Below are 22,227 nucleotides of genomic sequence, written 5' to 3'. Positions count from 1 at the left end.
TCATATTTATTTTATGTGTAGTCTGTAATAGGAGTGTTTTTTCGAAAGGCAATATAAGATTATGTTGTATGTTTAAGAAATGTATTTGTATTTCCTTTTCAAAAAACGAATTTCAGATGAGTAACATCATTTCTTTCAAATGTGTAAAAATAAGCATTGTTTTGTTGTTGTTGTTTTTTCAGTGTATGTTTACCTATTTTAAGCGAAACATTAATTTGAATCGAAATGACTTTGTTTTAAATAAAAAAAATAATACAGCGATAAAGGTGTTTGAAAAACTAAAGATTAAAATTGACATTTTAGAAGGAATTTGTTTATATATCAAGTTTAATTCGTGAGCAGAGGGTGTGTAATAGATTCTTGGCAATGGATTGTATCTCATGCATAGGAAATTATTGTATTATTTAATATCATTAGCACATTTTGAGATCCACAGAAGATTGGAAGACGTTTATTTCAAAAGACTTTAGTTTTATCATAACAAAATCTTATCCCAAATTACATGTATAAAAACATCCGTTCGTTCGGTTTTGATGTCTTTTTATGGACATATAATGCTCATTACTAATGTTAATTTATACATAAATTACACATTTGCTTTCAATTACCCCAATCGAGTTTCCTTAGTTCGCATTATTTTAGTATAATTTTCCTTTATTTATTTATTTATTTATTTATATACTATAACTGGCACTTTGTTATTTTGGCCTATGAAAATAGGTGCTTAATTTCCCATCCTGGTTAGCAAAGAACAATTAGAGGTTATTAAAATATATCTTCTTTACATTTAATGTATTCTCATGATAAAACACTGCTGAGAAGTATATGCATGAATAACATTAAAAAATTACGATAATTAGAGTACAAATAGTACACTGGATAAATGCCATAAGTGAGTGTGAAATGCCAAAATCTGTATATTATGTTAAAAAACACACAGTGACATAATCGCCATAATTTAGACGTTTCATTTACTTAAAACGTGTATTCACATCGCAGATGGCATACTCCATTGTCCATTCAATGGACACTGAACAAAGGAAAGAAGGTAAAAATAAATTATATACATTCTATTTTACGTTTACGTTTTAAGTCTATTTTACAGATTTCAAGGAAATACACTTTTATAAAAGGGCCCAAATGATTTATAGAATTAGACTGAACACATCAAATGTTTGTAAATCTGACAGTTGATGATTGCTCTTCATACAAATAAATGAAAGCATAACTCCATTTTAAAACTTCTCAAGAAAAGGGAAAGATCACGATACAGAAGAAAACGTATGACTTATACCGTTATTACAAACCTTAGGGCACATAATGGGTAATAAATAACTTGTCCCAAATCGTAGGCTACGTTTTTGTTAGCTTGGTTTACGTACCCTGGGGCCCAATTCATCAAAGGTCAGAAAAAAGTTTTGGAGATTGTTTTGTTTATTTTTATTAATCTGATTTTTGATAAATGTATACATTTGTAAAGTCAATAGCAACTCATTGCGGTAACATATATCAGTATCAATGTTACCCAACAATTACAAAGGCTCACGCCGTAACCCGTCCGCCAATCAAATTGTAGGATTTTCAAATAAGAAACTTCCGAATCGAGATAACCCAAACAGAACTGGTGATGAAAGTGCTGAATATTGGCATAATCCATGAAATACATTTCGAACAATGGTGTAAATGTGTATTCGGGGATGTGTAACGCAGATGAATGGTAACCGAAAAGACTGAAAGATTGAAAATTGGTTCGTTTTCCAACGCCTAAACGGAACATTGAGTGTAAGCCTTGGATCAAATCTTGCTGAAGACAACAGGAACAGCTAAATATTTGTCGGGTGAATTAACATAAAGCTGTCTGTACGAAGGTAACCCATGTATTTGGTTATTGTGTGTAACATTTATATAATCATTTTTTTTCTATGACAACAAAATTGCAGGCGGTTTCAAGGGTTGCAAACCCACGCCGGTAAAGTAAAGAAAAGATCTGTAATCATTTGATAATTAGCGTTGTTAAAAGTATGATCTTCAAAGAATATATTTGAGCCATTATCAACATTTGCTGAAGGGTTCCATTTTTACCATTTTGGTATTTTAGGTTTAACACTCCTCACGATTTGCCACACATGTTTTTGTAATTAAAAAAGTGCGTTCTACAAATCATACCTTTAACTGGCATGAACCATAACATAAATCGTATTGTACACTCGGTTGTTTCTATCATGATCACGAACCGGAAACCCTAATATAATATAAAAGACATTGTGCCCAAATAATAATATTGTATTACTGTTTGTGACAAATTGATTAACAATTTCTGGCTACATTTCATTTGTATGCAGTATGTTTAAAACCACATTATTTTATTGTTCACATAGTGACAATACTCGAAATGTTAACTAAGTCGTTATAAACCTCTATTAACTTTCAAATCGTGTTGACGCAAATAATAATGAATCCTGAATTCCATGCACAGTTTCATTTTGAAGCTTTAAATTATGTTGCAGCATTTTGTTGGTGGTAGTGGCTCAACAGAGAGCCATCCGGGTAATTCCTCATAATAAATTTGATTAACTTCTATTCGTATCAATAATTTTCGTAAAAGAGAAACTTGGTTGAGAAATTTTGTACTTTATTACAGCCAGGATATCTTATAAGAGGAAGGCGGATAGGAATCTAGGGTTTCCACACACCCTGAAAATTCATGTTACTACATTAAGATGAATATTGAACTTTAACAGTTTTTACTTTTGAGAACACAAGTGAGGTACAGCATGGTTAACATACATATATAATTCTGCTAATCTGCTCAACTTATTAGACATAAATGAAATATCTGCCAGAATTCTTTAAACATGTGCGTCTTTACTTTTTTACGCAATGAATTCGCAGAAATTGCATCAAGTTATCATCAGTTTATCTTGAACCTGTGCATAGTACAAGTGTGTTTCTTTAAATTGGGAAAATAAATATAACTCTGGAATTTTCATAACATTCCTTAGCTAGTGTCATATTTCTTCTTGCTGAATATGGACATTTTCTTTACAATGCCGCTTTCACCATTGTCACAAACGATCGCATCTGGTGTGGCACCGATAAAAGAAAATTGTTTTGTTTACCACAGTTTCAGCCGGGTGGACAGATACAGTATACTCAATGTTTCATATATCGGTGTATACCGTCTATCGATGTAATCCGAAACATGCCGAATATCGATCACGTGAACGGGTACCTGCACTTCGTATTGTTTATATTCATTCGAGAGAACTGTCAGCTACAAACATATAAAGATCATGTCGTTTCTACGCGTAAGTATTCCCCCAAAATCAAAAACAAATATACGTAATTACATTTTTTCTATATTCTAATTCAACTTTCTAAATGTAAGCCATTGCTATTGCTAGAATCTCGCAAAACCCAGATCGGATTTTCCCGATTTCATCTATTTATATATGCTGATGACGTCACTGACAGGTGCTTCTTAACAATGTGCATATTCGCGGTCACGTTACCTCCATGTTTGGTATTGTTATCTACTGAAAATGTCATATACACCGGTTGATTGTACAAACGTCACAAAACAAAATGGCCGACCCCTATGTCAACAAATAGGTCAGAAATTGTTATAGAAATATGCCACATCTTTGTACAAAAACTGACACAGGTGTCTTCTTTATTCTTATTTTTTTTAATATTTAAACTTTTCAAGTAATTTTCGTCTTTTGTATAGGTACCACTTGATATTTTTGGTCGACAGTAGAGAACGCCCAGCTAAAACAAATGGTGGCAACTAAGGGTGAACAGCTGACACACCTAAGTATAAATGTTTTATCTAAAGACGTTTAAGAAAGCAGATAAAGTCACATTCATGTAGAAAGCAAGCTTTTAAAGAAAACTTTGTTATGAATAAGGATATCACAGTAAAAACTTGTTAAAATATCACACTGGGAAAACATACCCTCCTCAACTTCCTAGTTTCTCCAAATTATAAGAGCCTTATGAAGTAGAAACTTGAAATCATTGAAACCGGAGAATGGCCTTTTTCTAACTTTTTGTCAACTAAGGCATGACTTTTGAATTATTGAATGTCAGTAAGATTTTGATAAGGCCTACAGTCAACAGATGTTGTTTTTACATATGGATTGATATCATATACATTCAATTGTGCAAACTTAAATTCCTCAAATAGAGACAATATTATAAAAGACATGCCATCAAAGTATAAAAACTAATTCCTCACATCATTGATAATTATTGAATGGACAGAAGTAAAAACCCAAGGTCCATGTGATCTAAATGTGGTTCAATGTTTGTTTCAAAAATTTTCACAGGTTCAATTTTATATAAAGCGTTAACAATCTGTTGTGTTTTTTACAAAATTCATGGTTGGGTTAAACATGGACATGCTGGAATCGCTGATGAAGGATTTACTTTTGTTCGATACCATTTCTGTTCTTGGTTTAAAACAGAACACTTCACCTTTTGCATTAGCTAACATTCATATGCCTGCATCATATTGAACTTTTAATATGTAAAGTTACAACATACAAGCTGTTAAGTCATTGTATAAAAACTTCTCTGTTGCAAAACAATAATATAATTTGTTCCGTTTGTTGTTACCTGACACTTTTCAGGATGTTTTTGTAAAGAACAAAGTAAATACAAATAGCAAATAAAGAATAAAACAATGTTTATTCAAGTATCTAAACAATATTGGATCAATATTTCTTAAGTTAAACAATAATACCCATTTCTTTAGCATACTTGTTTGTACTTTATTCATTTTAGTGAATAGTAACTTTAAGATAGCAAAATGTTCCATAATGTTCCATAATGTTCTATATGATTGAGTAATGACTTGGTATGACAATATCGATCCGATTTGAACGTCACCCAGTGGAATCGATACTGTTGGTAAGTTGTGGATGACCATCTTTCAATGGGGTGCTTTTTAGTTCTGAGACATGTCCCAATTCATCTCCATTTTTGTTTACGTTAAAATGGTATGCAGTGTACGAGCCTTTCGATTTCAGATCTCATGATATTGACTGTGGCAATCGCCTGTGTGAAAGTATTGTTTACTCCATCGACGAAGTTTATGGTGTGACGCAATGCTATCAACTGTAAATGGTCCCTATTTTGTGTATTAAAAATTATCATCCCTAATTGAAAGCTCAGCTTAAATGATCAGCTGCAGCTTCTGACCAAAGACTTTACTCAGTCGTTTTGTCATATACCAAGCACTTTCTTTCTGTGTATAATCATCTGACATTTTCCGGTTGGCGATACGGCCAGTTCTTACGCGGCCGCTTCTTGTCTGACTTTGCTTTCTTGCGCGAGCTTCGGCTTTTTTGCGCTTCTCCTCCCCACTGTCGTCGGCAATGGGAGTTGCCTCGCACTCGGAAACGTCACGCCAACCCAAGTGTAACGTGTCTGCCAAAAGCACCAGTTTTGGGGCAGTGTTTCAGCAATTCAGCACATATCATAACTGCCATATTAAAAGGTTTCCATGTGCAAAAATACACAAAATTTTGAATGATTAGAAAGACTGCAAGATAAGTCATTTTAAGCCCGATTTCAGCTGAAATTAAGTGAAATTATAAAAACCGTAATAACTAATGTTTCCTGTAATTTAAATCAATTCATGTTAACTTATTCGTTATGAACGAGTTATACCCTTTGCAATGGTACAAGCATTGTATAGCGTCACCATGGATGATAATTTAATATTATGTTTAGTGGTAGCTTCAGATAATCATTTCATATGTGTGTCCTATACTTAAAGTAAGTATGATTAAAATTCCAAAGCCAGTTGATGTTGGACAAACGTATGAAACAAGTTTCTGTCGGTTTTAACACATAGATGTTGTTTTGAATTAAGGTTTAAAACTGAAAGGTTTGCAATTAAAAGCGTTTTTTTATATGTTTAAACAAAATGAAATTGAAGGAAAGCCTTCGACGAATATCTAGTGTTGTTAACAAATGCTGATGTCAACTACATTTAAACCAATATTTTATGAGCATTATATAATAACTTAATACTTCTAAATAGCATGACATTTTGAGACAATGACACTAAAACCACACAAATCCATTCAACCGCAATTGTAACCATAATAACGACTGTAGACTTTTTTTGATTTGTTTATATTCAGAGAGTTATCGATTTCGTATAATTACCGAGACGGGTAAACATATGTGAACCAAACAGACTTAAATTGTTATCGATGAAAATAACATCTAACTTTCCAAGAAAATAAGGCATGTAGTATTGTTCGCTATCCGTGGTTGCAGACTAAAAACCTTATCTCAAACATGCTCTTCTTTCATGTTCATAACGTATGTTTAGGATAGGAATAATTGAAATATGTTCGTATTTTTACGAATTTTAGACAATGGCCTGCAGATTGACTTCCAGAGGATATTGGAGGCTGGCGGAAGTCAAGCAATTGATCAAATTCAGGTTGACAGTTCAAGTACTGATACATTCCAGGTTATGTGTAGGGTGAACAATGTGAACCAGTTGTTTAAAATCGCTACATTGAAGGTTCAATATAAGACAAGTGCAAATGCCCAAGACTTTACGGACCTAGCCTTACTGCAGAATATTGATGACACCAATGTAGACACACACCAGAAACCTGTGTTAGCATCTGGTGCAGGTTCAGGCTGGACTGCAGAGGGAAGTTTTGATACAACAAATGGTAACGGAAGGGATAGTACCTTGGGCGTGTCTCGTCCTGTTTCTTCTATAACCTGTAGTAATGCCGTCGAGTACAGATGTTATATTTCTTACACAAAGCCTGGGCCTGATTATATTTCAGCCGTTGGCATTATATCAAAAGAGCTTGATGTTCAAGGTAAGTTATATTATAATATATTATAATTATTTAAAAATGTTTCATTAGTCTGACACTATGGACTGCTTTGAACAGACAGAATTCACATTTTGGGAAACAGAAAGAAAAATGTCTCGTACTTGTAAAAACAAAGAGTACGTATAATTTTGCAAATATTGAGGCCGGGTAGTATTAGACATGAATACCAACGTTTAGAACATGAAGAGCATTTAGGAATAAAATGTATAGGAAATGTTAATTACCATTTTTACAAGTTAAGACCAAATTTATCTAGCCTGACAAAATCCCTCTCTTTTTCTTTCTCTCTCTCGCTGTTCGCCCTCTTCTATAATTATCTGCGTTCCACCGCGTCGAGTCAACGCTATATGCTGCGTTGCCAATTGCTCATTAAGGAAAATTAAGGTTATTAAGGTTGCTGACAACTTTATGAAGGCTATTTCTTTGTTGCCGTCCTATACATATAATTCTAGTTAGTTTTTATGAAAACTCGACCCGCAGTCTACAAATCACATTTTCCGTACTCAAAACGTAGTTTGGTCCCTGAAATGTATGCTTTAAAACAGTCTTGTTGTTTTTCAGACGCTATTGTCACTTATTCGCAGTAATCTGATTTTAGAATAACCTCGTTAAACTTGTGTGAATGTGAATAAATAAGATATGAAATACAGTGAAGCGTATAATAATATGATGTTAAATATTCGTGGTTAAAATCGCTGTTTAGTGGAATTTTCCACATGAAAATTATACGAGATGGCCTCCAACCATGCACTGTGAACTTTGAACGCGTGTTTAATCCCATTCATTTTCAATCGTGATTTTTCGAAAATTATTTTAATAGTAACATACAAAACCAATCACTTCAAAAAACACCTTGTGCAATCAGGGTGAGGAAGCACTTGACTTGAAAGGGCTTCTTACACGGGTCACCTCCGGTCACAACCGATATTAACATGCAAGTAAATAATGTTAGTTTCTAAACACATTTAAGTAAAAAAAACATGAAAATGTTTATTAGCCTATAATAGACTATGCTTTTTTGTGGTTGCCGATGCGAGAACTCTTTCAAGTCACATGATCCTGAAAATGATAACTGGTGAAAACAAAATTAAAATTTGTTTCATTAGTTTTGACAATTATTCCTGCTCTTTCATCAAAGACACTTGGGAAACGAACGGAGCTACGTGTGCATTTTTTTCTTAAAGGCTTGAACGCCCTTACGCAGGTTTATTTTAGTATAAATTAAGTTATTTCCAAGAATGCTTTAACAAACACTCAATGTTCCAGCGACCTTATTTTCATGTTTTGGGTATAAAATTGTTTACTCTCGCAGAGGGGAACAAAGTTGTAAGTTTTTTTAGGCCATATGTCTACTATGTCCAACATTGAATATATTCGAATACCCTCTAAATTGCGATTCATAATAGATACACTCTATCAAAATCCATTTTATTTGCTAAACATATAAGAGAGGCTGATATGAATTGATTTAGAAATCATAGGATTTACTAGAATTTAATAATGCACAAGACAATTGTTATAATCATTTAAGGTCCGTACCATAATAGGATATTATAACATTGCAACCATTAGCTCCAAAGAAGCATCGCGGCAATATGCCGCGTGCATGTTTATGGAATTTGTCCGCGATAGTAACAGAAGAATGCGGTAATTAGCGCACCACCGCGTTGGCTACCGCGGAATATATACACGCGCTTTACCTCGAAAACACAATATCTCATGCGAGGCAACACGTTTAAGCAAAAACTGCTCGGTTGGTTGTGTAGTTAGTAAATGTGTAACGTTTGTGCCGCCTTTGTTCAAATTAAAAAAGCGAACTACCACCAAATGAACAAATGAACGTCAGTTGTAAATAATATCTTATCGGCTGAGTTATAAATTTATAGCAAATTTGGAATTCCAGATCGTGTAGAACAATATATATCAAGATGTTTTCATTATATCTTAACCTAAGTAAGATTCGGCACTTATGTCAGGTTGTGTATTGAGTATGATCAATACTTGAAAGTCTGAAGCATTTCATTTCAGGACTTGGCATGAACAATATTTTTTTTCAACTTTTCCATATATTCTATTTAATCACAGCTTCCTTTTCCTTCAGTTTAACCAATTACAATCACTATCACAAGGAATGTCTACAACATGAGCGGCTTTAGCTCATTCTCAATAACTCTGGTTTGACACCATTGAACCCTTCTACGTTGGACATGAACAATACTCCTTCTTTCTTTTCAATGTCATAACTTTCTTCATACACTGCTTTATAATCACAGCATCCTTGTCATTCAGTTTTACCTACTACCATCACAAAGAATGTCTACAACATGAGTAGCTTGAGTGGCTCGCTCCAAGTAACTCTGTTTGACACGATTGAACCCTTCTATGTGGGACAAACTGTCAGGATGGAGTGCTCGGCCAACATTGGCTCCTAAAACGGTACTGCCCAGATCCGCTGGTTAAAGAGCAACATCGTTCCTGGCAGCCCCCTGGCTCCTTACTATAGTCCTGATACAGAAATAGGTGATCCCCAGTCCACGGGCAAATGCGTGTATCAACAGACAGACTCTGTGACCTATAATATGACGGCACAGGATGCTGGAAGAACAGCCGATAACAGACTTCATTTTCAGTGCTACGTGTACATTCCTAGCATGAACTGGGAATCACCTGAAGACGATCGAGGAAATTTCAAATTCATTGTCTGTAAGTGTAATTGACTAATTGTACTCTACCTTTTTAGCATGCGGTGATTTTTAAGGTACTATTTACCGACGTTAAACGTTTGAATTCCACGAATGAAAAGTGTTTGTTTCCTACCCAAAACCAAGACAATAGTTTCCCTATGTGCAATTTGTTTCTGTGAACAAATTCAAAATAATTGTTTTCTCTAATGCATTACAGACTCAAAAAATGAGCTTATTACAAGCATGAAAAAGCACATACTTTTATTTTTTACGCTTAAACATGTAAACATGTCTTCACAGATTCTAGAGGCAAAACTTCTCATGATGACACAAATGTAGGTACGTAGTAATGATTTAGTTGTTCCCATTTTTTCTCTCTTTATTGCATTTGATCTATTGGTTTAGACAGTAATGCAATAATTACTAGGCTGATGCGGTAACCCGATCATCTATTATTTAAAATATCAGAACAAATGTTAAACTCCAGTTGTTGTATTGTGATGTCGTGAGTCTCTCGTTTAGTGTCTATAAGGACTTGTTAATTTTTAAACGTAATCTGATTCTCGTTTATTTTATTGAGACCGAGATTGTCCCTGTAGTTTCCAGTGTTATACAAGAGGTTTACATTACCATGACCTTTGACATTTTTACTTTTCCTTACATTCCAGAATCTAGTTCAACTGGAACAGTTATCGGCGGAGTATTTGGTGTAGTTGTTGCCCTAGCTGTTATTGTTGTGGCTGTCTTAATAATTTCCAGAAGATATCAGTTTCCTTTTATGCAAACCCCAGGTACGATCGTCGTTTTACGAAGGATTATGACCATGGCACATATTCACTATTGGCTTGAATCTCAGAAAAACAAATAATGAGATTTTAACAAGGAGTTTAGATCTGAAAGGAATTGCAAAAATGCTTTTCGAGCCGTTTCTATCCACTGTTACCAATATTGCTATTTCAATGTTAAAGAGAAAACGCAGATTTGAGTGTTGAGTGTCAAAGTCATTTTTATAACATTAGTGAATATGGACTCGTGATGACCGTATACAACTGTTTACATTTTGTACCAAAACAGATGCATTTCGTTTTACTTTCAACTGACCTACATAATGCGTATGCATCAATAATTTGAGAAAACATACCAGGTACTTTGCAAGTGGCCCTTATTTTAGATATTGTAGACTAATGTATAATTCCAATGAATTAACATAGCAGGCTCAGTTTGATTGGAACGTTAAACAGTAACTGCAAGAGCGACGCTGCTTGAATGTTAGAAACACTGCCAACGCTCCACTTAATGCAGCACTGCCTCCTGTAGTCAAAACTGCCAATGCCCTAAAGTAAGCAACTCTGTCAAAGCCCCCATACCCACTGTTAGCAACACTTCCAACGCCCCATTCTATTCAACACTGCTACAGAACTCCAATGCCTACTGTTGTCATCACTGCCAATATCCTTAGGCATAATGAGGGGAACACTGCCAACGCCCAACTGTATGCAACACTACCAATTACCTCCAATGCCTACTGTTGTCAACACTGCTAATGCCCTTAGGTCCATTGTTAGTAAAACTGTCCAATGTTAACAGTAAGCAACAACTCAACAGCCAGCTATTACCACTGTTAGCAACCCTGCATTAACCTATGTAAATTATAAGCAACACTGATTATCCCAGACTAATCATAAACAAAACTGCCTACGCCTCTAGAACTCAAGTAAGCAACACTGTCAACGCCGCCTATAACAGTGTTACTTACATTGCCATAATCCCTAAGACCCCAAGTTAGCATCACTGTCTATGTCCCCTATGCTCACTGATAGCAACACTGCCACCTCAACCATTGGTCCACCGAGAGCAACACTGCTAACACCCCCTATGCCCGCTGTAAGAAACACATCAAACACCAATTAGGACCACTGTTATCAGAATTTCAAACACCACATGGGTTTTTTGTACGCAAAACTGCCAACGACCCAATCGCTTACTTTAAGCAACACTTCCAACGCCCCCAGGCCCATTGTTAGCAACACTACCAATGTCTCATTGGCTCACAGTAAGCAACGCTGCCAACACCACTATGCAAACTGTGAGCAACTCTCCCAGCGACCCAAAGCCCACTGTTAGCAACACTGCGAACGCCTCCATGCCCAAAGTTAGCAACACTGTGGATTATTAACTGTTGGTGCTAATCAACGGTCTCTATAGAACAGCGGTAGTAAAATAAACATGCATTTCAGGAGAACGATCCTTACGTAAGACAGAATACAAACACTAGGCCCCGATTTCTCGAAACTTCTTATGCGTAACAAGGGTAAACATCTTTTTAATCCCACTAAATTGTTTTCTCAAACTTATTTGTTTTCAGCAAAATGTTGGCTTCTACGCTTTTTCCTATATTGGTCATTGTTTTATTGAAAAACAACAACACTTATTACTGCAAATAACTAGTCAAGATTGCGTTACGAAATATGCTTATTTTACTTTCAGATGATGCAGAAAATACCAATGTCCAGTAAGTAACATTACATAATTCAAACAATGTCTATTGGCAAAAGCTTGTGTGTCATGCGTGAGCAAAGATATAACAAGAGTGCCGCTCGTTGGTTTTTATGTTGTTAAAACGAGGCATAACTGGACAATGATTGAAGTCAGAGATACGAGCCTTACTACCCATGTGCATATTGTCCCTGGCACCATATGTACAATGGCCAAAGTAAAATAGTTTGCCCTTTATTTTGACGAAAAGTAGGCAAAGTTCTAGCTTTTTTAGGAAGTGCAGTGGTTTTAGCACTCGCTCCTCATAGGGCGAACTGGTTTCTCGTGCCTGGGAGTCTGTGAGGTTGTTTGATTGTCGCCAAGCTTGGCAAGTGTGTTTTCTACGTGATCTCCAGTTTCTCTCACAACACAATACCACACTCTCGTGCAACTTGCTTCCGGCCGGTATATAGTATATTACGTTTAAACTTATTATCAAAGTCTGAGATATAAGTATTGTTATGCATGTGTGTATTATCACCAAGTTTCATTTAAATATATTGAACGTTCCTTTAGAAATGACCATGATTAAAATATACAATGATGCCGCCGACGCTGCAAAAGACGAAGACGACGATATCAAGGCTTTCACTACATCTCGACGATTTCCTTTGAAAGGCAATAGTTATTGGATGAAATGATATGGAATACAGCTTGGTTTCTTGAATTTTCCCCCTTGGTTTCCATTTCATAATTAATCAATTTTGAGCCCATTAATTTTCCTTATGCAAATCCTTACGTTCCATAGTAGACGTATGATGACGTACGCAACCTGACATGATTCCTTTGTTTTCCGAATAACAAATAAATGTGAATGCTGATATTACATAAAATTTCACAAAATTTTAGTATATCGGGAAAGGGTATTCAATTTTGTTAATCATTCAAGGAAATAATACACTAAACAGAACATTTAGTTTTATTAAAAATGATATAACAGATACAACAAACTATGATAATAATAGCCTTTTTTAACAAATAGATCAAATCAAGTGACTGAGACACAGACAGCGTCACCTTATGAACACCTGACTACAAGAGAGCAAACGGAATACACTGAAATAGGTGATTTGTTTTACAGACATACATCACAATACCATATACCAAACAAACACAAATAAGCCTGTTTATTGGTTATTCCAAAGCACTAATTACTTTTAAGAATGGTATTTTTTATTTATTTTTTGAAAATGGTTACTTGTAAATATATTCCAACAATAAAATGGTTTAAGCAGTATATTGTTAGTATTTACGAATGAAAGCAATTAATTAAAAGTTTCGACAATAATGATAGCCTAGACTTAAAGATTTAAATAAAACATTTTGAACTTCTGCTGCAACGTTGAAAAATCATAATTATTAATTAAATTAATATTTAACACGTAATATAAAACAAATCAAAGGCATACGCTTAATTCCCAAAGCAAGCTGGTCCGAATCCTTTTGTTGGCGGCAAGCCATTCAGTATCGCTATCCAAAAATACATCACCTTATATAAATATGCATTGATCTTTTCAGGCATGACTGCTGCTGGACAATCTGGGTACATAAATAATTTATATCTAATTATCTATTATAGTATATAAAAAATTTCAAAACAAAGATGAGGAACATCATGATATAATGTGTTTGCTTTTGCCATTATTAAACACATATCTTAAAATTGTAGTTAGCCTTCTATGCCACGCATAAGTCTATATTATGTTGAGTCCCATAAAAATCGTTCTAAATGCACGGAGTAAAGTTGAATTTTCTGTCATCATTACATTAACCATTATAAGTGCTGGCAGCCCCAACAACGAAACCTCCTCTTATGAGCGTCTTCACGCCAGAGAAAATGCCGCCTATACAGAGCTGGGTAAATATTCATTCACATCTTCACATCGACATTGATCATGACTTGCATGAATAAAAATGAAATAGGACATGTTAAAATTATTAAGACGGTTTAAGATTACATTGTGCGCCTACTTGTTCAGTTTGATTACATAAATACTCAGTTTATTTTTTATGTATTTAATAAATGAAGGTATCTAAATGAATTATCGATGGGTCTTTCGTATTTGGACCTTTATTTTTCAAGAAAATATTATTCTGGTTTTCAATTGTATATTGAGGTTAATTGCAAAACGGATATTGACAAATCTATCATTGAAAAACAACTAATATTGCCTTGAAATGAAATATAACTATCTTAAAAGCGTACCTGTTTGTTTCCAGAAGAACCTTCAAAGGAACCAAAGGAGTAAGTTACATTTATTATTCTTGGAATAATGTAAAATGAATACCAAAAACCATATAAATACTTAATGCAATACTTATGTGAAAAACTACAGAAACAACCTCAGTAGCAAAAAGTTTAAACCAATAATCATTTTTAGCTCACATTCGAATGATAGTGTTTTTAATAATATGCATTATCTATAATTTATTTGAAATGCACAAATGTCATTTGAAAGCTTGAAAGAATCGTATACCAATCAATCAGATAGACACATAGCTGCAAAACATAGCCACACCATACGTTGCACAACCCATTCCTATCTTATATTACATCGGGCCGTAATATATAGACACATTGTAAGAACACATAGCCACAACAGACGTGGATCTACCCGGGCTGTTCTTATATTACATGTGGCCGAAATACACAGACACATGGCAAGAAAACATAGCCACACCAGACGTGGATCTACCCGGGCCGTTCTTATATTACATGGGGCCGGAATACACAGACACATGACAAGAAAACATAGCCACACCAGACGTGGATCTACCCCGGCCGTTCTTATATTACATGGGGCCGGAATACACAGACACATGGCAAGAAAACATAGCCACACCAGACGTGGATCTACCCCGGCCGTTCTTATATTACATGTGGCTGGAATACACAGACACATGACAAGAAAACATAGCCACACCAGACGTGGATCTACCCGGGCTGTTCTTATATTACATGTGGCCGGAATACACAGACACATGACAAGAAAACATAGCCACACCAGACGTGGATCTACCCGGGCTGTTCTTATATTACATGTGGCCGGAACACATAGCCACACCAGACGTGGATCTACCCGGGCCGTTCTTATATTACATGTGGCCGAAATACACAGACACATGGCAAGAAAACATAGCCACACCAGACGTGGATCTACCCGGGCCGTTCTTATATTACATGTGGCCGAAATACACAGACACATGGCAAGAAAACATAGCCACACCAGACGTGGATCTACCCCGGCCGTTCTTATATTACATGTGGCCGAAATACACAGACACATGACAAGAACACAGAGCCACACCAGACGTGGATCTACCCGGGCTGTTCTTATATTACATGTGGCCGAAATACACAGACACATGGCAAGAAAACATAGCCACACCAGACGTGGATCTACCCCGGCCGTTCTTATATTACATGTGGCCGAAATACACAGACACATGACAAGAAAACATAGCCACAACAGACGTGGATCTACCCGGGCTGTTCTTATATTACATGTGGCCGAAATACACAGACACATGGCAAGAAAACATAGCCACACCAGACGTGGATCTACCCCGGCCGTTCTTATATTACATGTGGCCGAAATACACAGACACATGACAAGAACACATAGCCACACCAGACGTGGATCTACCCGGGCCGTTCTTATATTACATGTGGCCGAAATACACAGACACATGACAAGAACACAGAGCCACACCAGACGTGGATCTACCAGGGCTGTTCTTATATTACATGTGGCCGGAACACATAGCCACACCAGACGTGGATCTACCCGGGCCGTTCTTATATTACATGGGGCCGAAATACACAGACACATGACAAGAACACAGAGCCACACCAGACGTGGATCTACCAGGGCTGTTCTTATATTACATGGGGCCGAAATACACAGACACATGACAAGAACACAGAGCCACACCAGACGTGGATCTACCCGGGCCGTTCTTATATTACATGTGGCCGAAATACACAGACACATGACAAGAACACAGAGCCACACCAGACGTGGATCTACCCGGGCCGTTCTTATATTACATGTGGCCGAAATACACAGACACATGACAAGAACACAGAGCCACACCAGACGTGGATCTACCAGGGCTGTTCTTATATTACATGTGGCCTGAATACACAGACACATAGCAAGAACACAGAGCCACACCAGACGTGGATCTACCCGGGCCGTTCTTATATTACATGTGGCCGAAATACACAGACACATGACAAGAACACATAGCCACACCAGACGTGGATCTACCCGAGCCGTTCTTATATTACATGGGGCCGAAATACACAGACACATAGCAAGAACACATAGCCACACCAGACGTGGATCTACCCGGGCCGTTCTTATATTACATGTGGCCTGAATACACAGACACATGACAAGAACACAGAGCCACACCAGACGTGGATCTACCAGGGCTGTTCTTATATTACATGTGGCCTGAATACACAGACACATAGCAAGAACACATAGCCACACCAGACGTGGATCTACCCGGGCCGTTCTTATATTACATGGGGCCGGAATACACAGACACATGGCAAGAACACATAACCACACCAGACGTGGATCTACCCCGGCCGTTCTTATATTACATGTGGCCTGAATACACAGACACATAGCAAGAACACATAGCCACACCAGACGTGGATCTACCCCGGCCGTTCTTATATTACATGTGGCCTGAATACACAGACACATGACAAGAACACAGAGCCACACCAGACGTGGATCTACCAGGGCTGTTCTTATATTACATGTGGCCTGAATACACAGACACATGGCAAGAACACATAGCCACACCATACGTGGATCAACCCGGGCCGTTCTTATATTACATGTGGCCTGAATACACAGACACATAGCAAGAACACATAGCCACACCAGACGTGGATCTACCCGGGCCGTTCTTATATTACATGGGGCCGGAATACACAGACACATGGCAAGAACACATAACCGCACCAGACGTGGATCTACCCGGGCCGTTCTTATATTACATGTGGCCGGAATACATAGCCACACCAGACATGGATCAGCCCGGGCCTCTTTATTATTCCTTGCTTGCCACTTTATTTAACATTTTCCTCAAGGGCATACAGTTTTTTTTTGCATTTAGGAACACACATGGAGATATATTGATTACAAAATGTAATACGCTATTGTAATTGTGTTTTAGTTATGAAAACGAAACAAACCAGAAGAAACCTCAAGCCAGTACATATGAGCATGTATATACAGCGCCTTTGGAACATCAGTATACTGCCCTTGGTATGTATATGTTCATAGTGAATTGGATCAAAGTTCAGGCTTAACATAATCGAGTTATTTCGTTCACAATAAAATAAAATGGCTGGAGGTTTATTTTTAGTATAACTGTTAAAGGGTGTCAATGAGAACCAATAATTCATCATTGACGTAATTTTGTTTATGTAGCATATTATTAGTGTATCGAAGTTTCATGCAGATGACTTGAAAAAAATATTGCGCTTAAGTTGTTAACAATAACTTCACATGTCTTAACTGGAATTAATTAAGGGATCAGTTTTAATTATACAAGAAAGTCATTGATACAAATCCTCGAAAGTTGCCGTGAAAAAGTTTGCAATCCAGTATGATTCAAATGGAATACTTCGCAAGAAATACCAATGAATGACACAAATGTTTTTAGCTGTTTTTATAACATAATAATGTAAACTAACTATAAGTGTGCGTATGCAGCCCGATATAGTACATTTGTCGATAAAATATCATAGCAATAGCATTTGATAAACAAAAATAATTAAACAGATTCTCAGTACTGTGAAACGAAGTGCACAAACTTACGAACTGCGCGTAGTTTGTGAACAATAGTATTATTCAATATGACTCAAGTCCCCATATTTGGCTGTTCATTGATAAAGTATTACATTGTGATTTCGTTCGTCATTTACATGTTTACGAACAGTTGCCTGTTGGTGAACCATAAACAGTCACGTGTGCAATTAGATAGAACTGAGATAAAAGACAAAAAAGTCAATAGTTTCCAATGTAAAGGTAACGTATGTGGACATGGATAAGTCAAACGATGAATTATTTTGCATGCATCATCCCTATTTCATTTGTAATGTAAACATGAATGTTCATTGTTTGTCCTTCCCTTTCAGGTGCCAAGAGTTAGAAGGTACAGTTATTTGAGACTTCTATAGAAGTAGAAGCATTTGCATTGCTCCGCGAACTTGCTACTGATTCTTATTACTAATGTATACAAGAAAACAGAACACAAAAATATGCAACATAATGTTACAAGATAGATTGGCTAGTGAATTATATTTTTGGAATAAACATTTGCATGTGACTTATGAAAGTCGATAATACATGTGCGTGTGAACTTTATGAGTAAACTACTGTTTTGTACGCTTTGTGCATTCGTTAAGTGTCTGTAAGCCTATAGAATTGCGCTTTTACAGTCGTCTTTGAAAGCTAAGCTATTTGGCTTGACCCTGTAATTTTGATTATACTGTTATATATTTGCGAACATGCCTGTAAGGAGTACAGTGTCAGACTCCTTTCCTGCTGTTAAATATATCTCTACCTATAGAAATACATTGAATTTGTACCCAATTTTCCAAAAGTAATCTACTTTGAATATATTCAAGATATGGACGTACTAGTGTTTAATATATACGAGGGAAATGTTAATATTTTATGGAGTGATATATATTTATGATATAATTATAATATTTTAATGAATATATAACATATTTAAATTGCAAGTGATTACCGCTTATATCAATAATAAAAAGTATCATGGGCCGTATTCATAAAGCATCTTAAAATTTAAATCCCTAATTTAATTTCTAATTTTTCATAGTCAAATCAAAAGAAATGTATAAGTGTTTCTTACATAAAATTATGGGTTCTTTCACTAACGTCAATGAAAATTAACTATTTTGGAGATCCTTTATTTTAGTAACAACCGACTAAAGAGATGCTAAAATTAGGAATGTGACTTAAGTAACGCTCGACTATTCCGCCGCTTTTCAATGTAAGGATTGAAACGTTTTGGCGAAACATGCATGGATCACTGTTAGATTAGATTTCAATGCAATACATGGTGTGCTGAGCATAAGAAAGGGGCAAAAAATATATATTTTAAAAGATAGGGTTATCTTACTTGATTAAATAAGAGGGTTAAATATATGGGAGCCTGTGTGTAAAGTTTCAATGTAATACATGATGTATTCGCTGAGGTATTGACTTCAAACTGGTTACATGCAAAACCGTAACCACAATTTCTATGTTGAATAAAAAAGGGGCCATTATTTTAATTTAATGCAAACTTGAGTAATCTTACTTGGTTATTTAAGTATATTGGATGGTTGAGTACCATTGTATAAAGTCTCAATGCAATCCATCAAGTAATTGCTGAGATATTAACCTATGTGTGCTTACATGCAAAACCTTAACCAGAATGTCTAAGTCACATAATAAAGGCCCATAATTTGCATTAGATTAAAACAAGTGTTATCTGGGAATACATATCTAATGTTTCAATGCAATACATGATATATTTGCTGAGATATTGACTTAAATGTAGTTACATGCAAAATCTTAACCAGAATTTCTAAGTCTAATAATAAAGGGCAATTATTTTGCATTAAATGCAAACAAGAGTTATCTAACTTGGTTAATTAAGTAGGTTGGATGGTTTACTATCATTGTATAAAGTCTCAATGCAATACCTCAAGTAATTGCCGAGATATTAACCTATGTGTGCTTACACGCAAACCCTTAACCAGAATTTCTAAGTCAAATAATAAAGGGCAATTATTTGCATTAAATGCAAACTAGAGTTATCTAACTTGGTTAATTAAGTAGGTTGGATGGTTGAGTACCACTGTATCAAGTAGCAATGCAATACCTCAAGTAGTTGCTGAGATATTGACCTATGTGTGCTTACACGCAAAACCTTAACCAGAATTTCTAAGTTGAATAATAAAGGCCTATTATTTGCATTATATTCAAATAATTGTAATCTAACTTCATTGATTTAGTATCTTAAATAGTTGGGAATATATATCCAAAGTTTCAAATGCAATAACTGATGTATTTACTGAGAAAATGACTTAAAGGTGCTTACATGCAAAACCTTAACCAAGGTGTGACGCCAACGCCGACGCCACCGCCGACGCCAGGGGGAGTAGTATAGCTCTCCTTATTCTTCGAACAGTCGAGCTAAAAAACATTCTAAACAAGTCATAGCATAGTGACTGTTTTACAAGATTTGCAAAAAAATGATAGCACATTTTAGAATTAGAGTTTGTAATTCCAGGACATATCAGCCAGTGCTGGAGGCAGAGGAGGTTCCTGCCACGTTTCATCTTTCAAGACCTGAGGCTAGCACGACTTCCAAAGTGTTCACAAACTCTACAGCATGCAATCGATGTTGCTGTCAGGAGTGTAAAGCAATCAGGCAGCTGGAAAAAAGAAAATTAGAATAAGAAGTGGCTATTTTAGCAAAGCAATTAAAAAAAAAACAATAAAGATCAATATGCACATTGAGTGCTGATGCCAAATTTTATAAAAATTACATACAAATATTTAAATTAAATTTTGTGGCATTGACAGGTTAATTTTGGAAAGAGATTACAGTAAAGGACCTCTAACTACATTCTTAATATCCGATATATGTCTGTTGCCAATTATCAGCACATTTTAGTACACTTTTATTATAGAACATAGTTATGTATGTTGGTACTCTTTAAAGTCTTTGATTAAAACTACTGTTAACTTGCAGGTACCGAGTATTTGGTAATCCACATTGTTGTTCATTGATGGCATTTCAGAAATTATGCAACTTGTGTTCTGCACAACAGTGTTTTACCCATACCTAAAGTTATGTGTCAAGAGTAAGGCTCCAAATTTGATTAGTCTATGTACATTTTACTCAAGGGATATCCATTTTTAACTTATATGGGGTAAAGCCCTTAAAACTACATGTAATACCACTCCCCTACAGAATCAAATTTACCCTATTGGGGTCCAAATTAGCAAAAAGACACACTCGACCATATACTGAAAAAAATATTTGCCTTTCCCCATGTGGGTTATATATTTAACTGAAAAAGCCATAAGAATAAGTGTTCATGAGCAGAATTTGTATTTTGTTCAATAGCATTTTGCGTTGAAAACAAATTCTTAGATACATTAATGAATGTGCCATTGATACTTTATTTACTATTACTTTTAACAAAAGAATACATTTTATAGACATTGCCATAACATGACAAAAGATGCTAAAGCGTACTTGGAAAGGTTAATGTTGAAATAAAATTAGTTTACCAAAGTATGTTGAAACAAAGTGGTCTCTGTATCTTAGCCCAACAAGATTGTTAGCTTGATGCTGCACCCTGCCATCATCACCATTTCCACCATCATTGTTGTCTTCTATAGCTGCCATGGGAATGGCTCGCTGCTTGCAAATGTTGTGCAAAACACAACAAGCAATGACTAGCCTTTTAAATAGAAGTTATATATACATTTAATGTAATTGTATTCTATATTCTGTAACATATTATTATCGTGATAGTTTTATTTGAAGTTAAATTTCAAATAAACTAGGTTACACTTATATTGTTCATCTTATATTATAATTCACCTGCACACTTTAACTGGCTGGAGGATTATTTCCCTATGAAGAATGCCAAATCTCCTCTTTAACTGACCTATCCCTCTCTCAACCAAAGCTCGAGTGACTTTGTGGCTCCTGCAATAAATATTATTGATGAAACAGCCTTTGTGTGTATGAAACAAAAATTGAGCTGCTAACGTAATGTTTATCTAAAAGTTGCATAAAAAAAAATTTTGATTCCAATTACATCTAGCAGATCAGACAACAGAATAAAATAATTTGGGCTCTCAATTTAATTTATTCAAAATTTAATCAACCACAATGTTACAATACATGTAGGGCTATGCATTTCAGATTATGCAGAGTTAAATTAATTTTGAAACATACCTGTTATAGGCTTGTTCGGCCTGGGTTTGTGGAGCTAGGAAAGGGGTAAGCAGCCATCTTTTGGCTGGATAGCCGCTGTCCCCAAGCAGATGGAAACCGTGTGGCAT

General features: G+C 35.7%; 2 protein-coding genes across 2 annotated transcripts; one reads left to right on the top strand and one right to left on the bottom strand.

Annotated features, from left to right (window-relative positions):
- The first annotated feature begins 3,152 nt into the window (after positions 1-3,152).
- On the top strand, positions 3,153-9,310 carry LOC128235731 (uncharacterized). Its single transcript, XM_052950533.1, has 3 exons — positions 3,153-3,308; positions 6,393-6,860; positions 9,168-9,310. The coding sequence occupies exons 1-3, from the start codon at positions 3,203-3,205 to the stop codon at positions 9,308-9,310; spliced, it is 717 nt and encodes a 238-aa protein (XP_052806493.1). The 5' UTR covers positions 3,153-3,202.
- Positions 9,311-20,571: 11,261 nt separating this feature from the next.
- Positions 20,572-22,227, bottom strand: LOC128235730 (putative nuclease HARBI1). The gene is made up of 4 exons (XM_052950532.1): positions 22,121-22,227; positions 21,761-21,868; positions 21,445-21,617; positions 20,572-20,579 (listed from the first exon to the last, which is right to left on the bottom strand). Exons 1-4 carry the CDS (start codon positions 22,225-22,227, stop codon positions 20,572-20,574), a joined length of 396 nt encoding a protein of 131 aa, XP_052806492.1.

The sequence above is a fragment of the Mya arenaria genome, chromosome 5 (genome assembly GCF_026914265.1).
Source record: "Mya arenaria isolate MELC-2E11 chromosome 5, ASM2691426v1".
Classification (NCBI taxonomy): Eukaryota; Metazoa; Mollusca; class Bivalvia; order Myida; family Myidae; genus Mya; species Mya arenaria.
The sequence above is the reverse complement of the archived record's forward strand: the minus strand, read 5'-3'. Positions and strand labels throughout refer to the sequence as shown.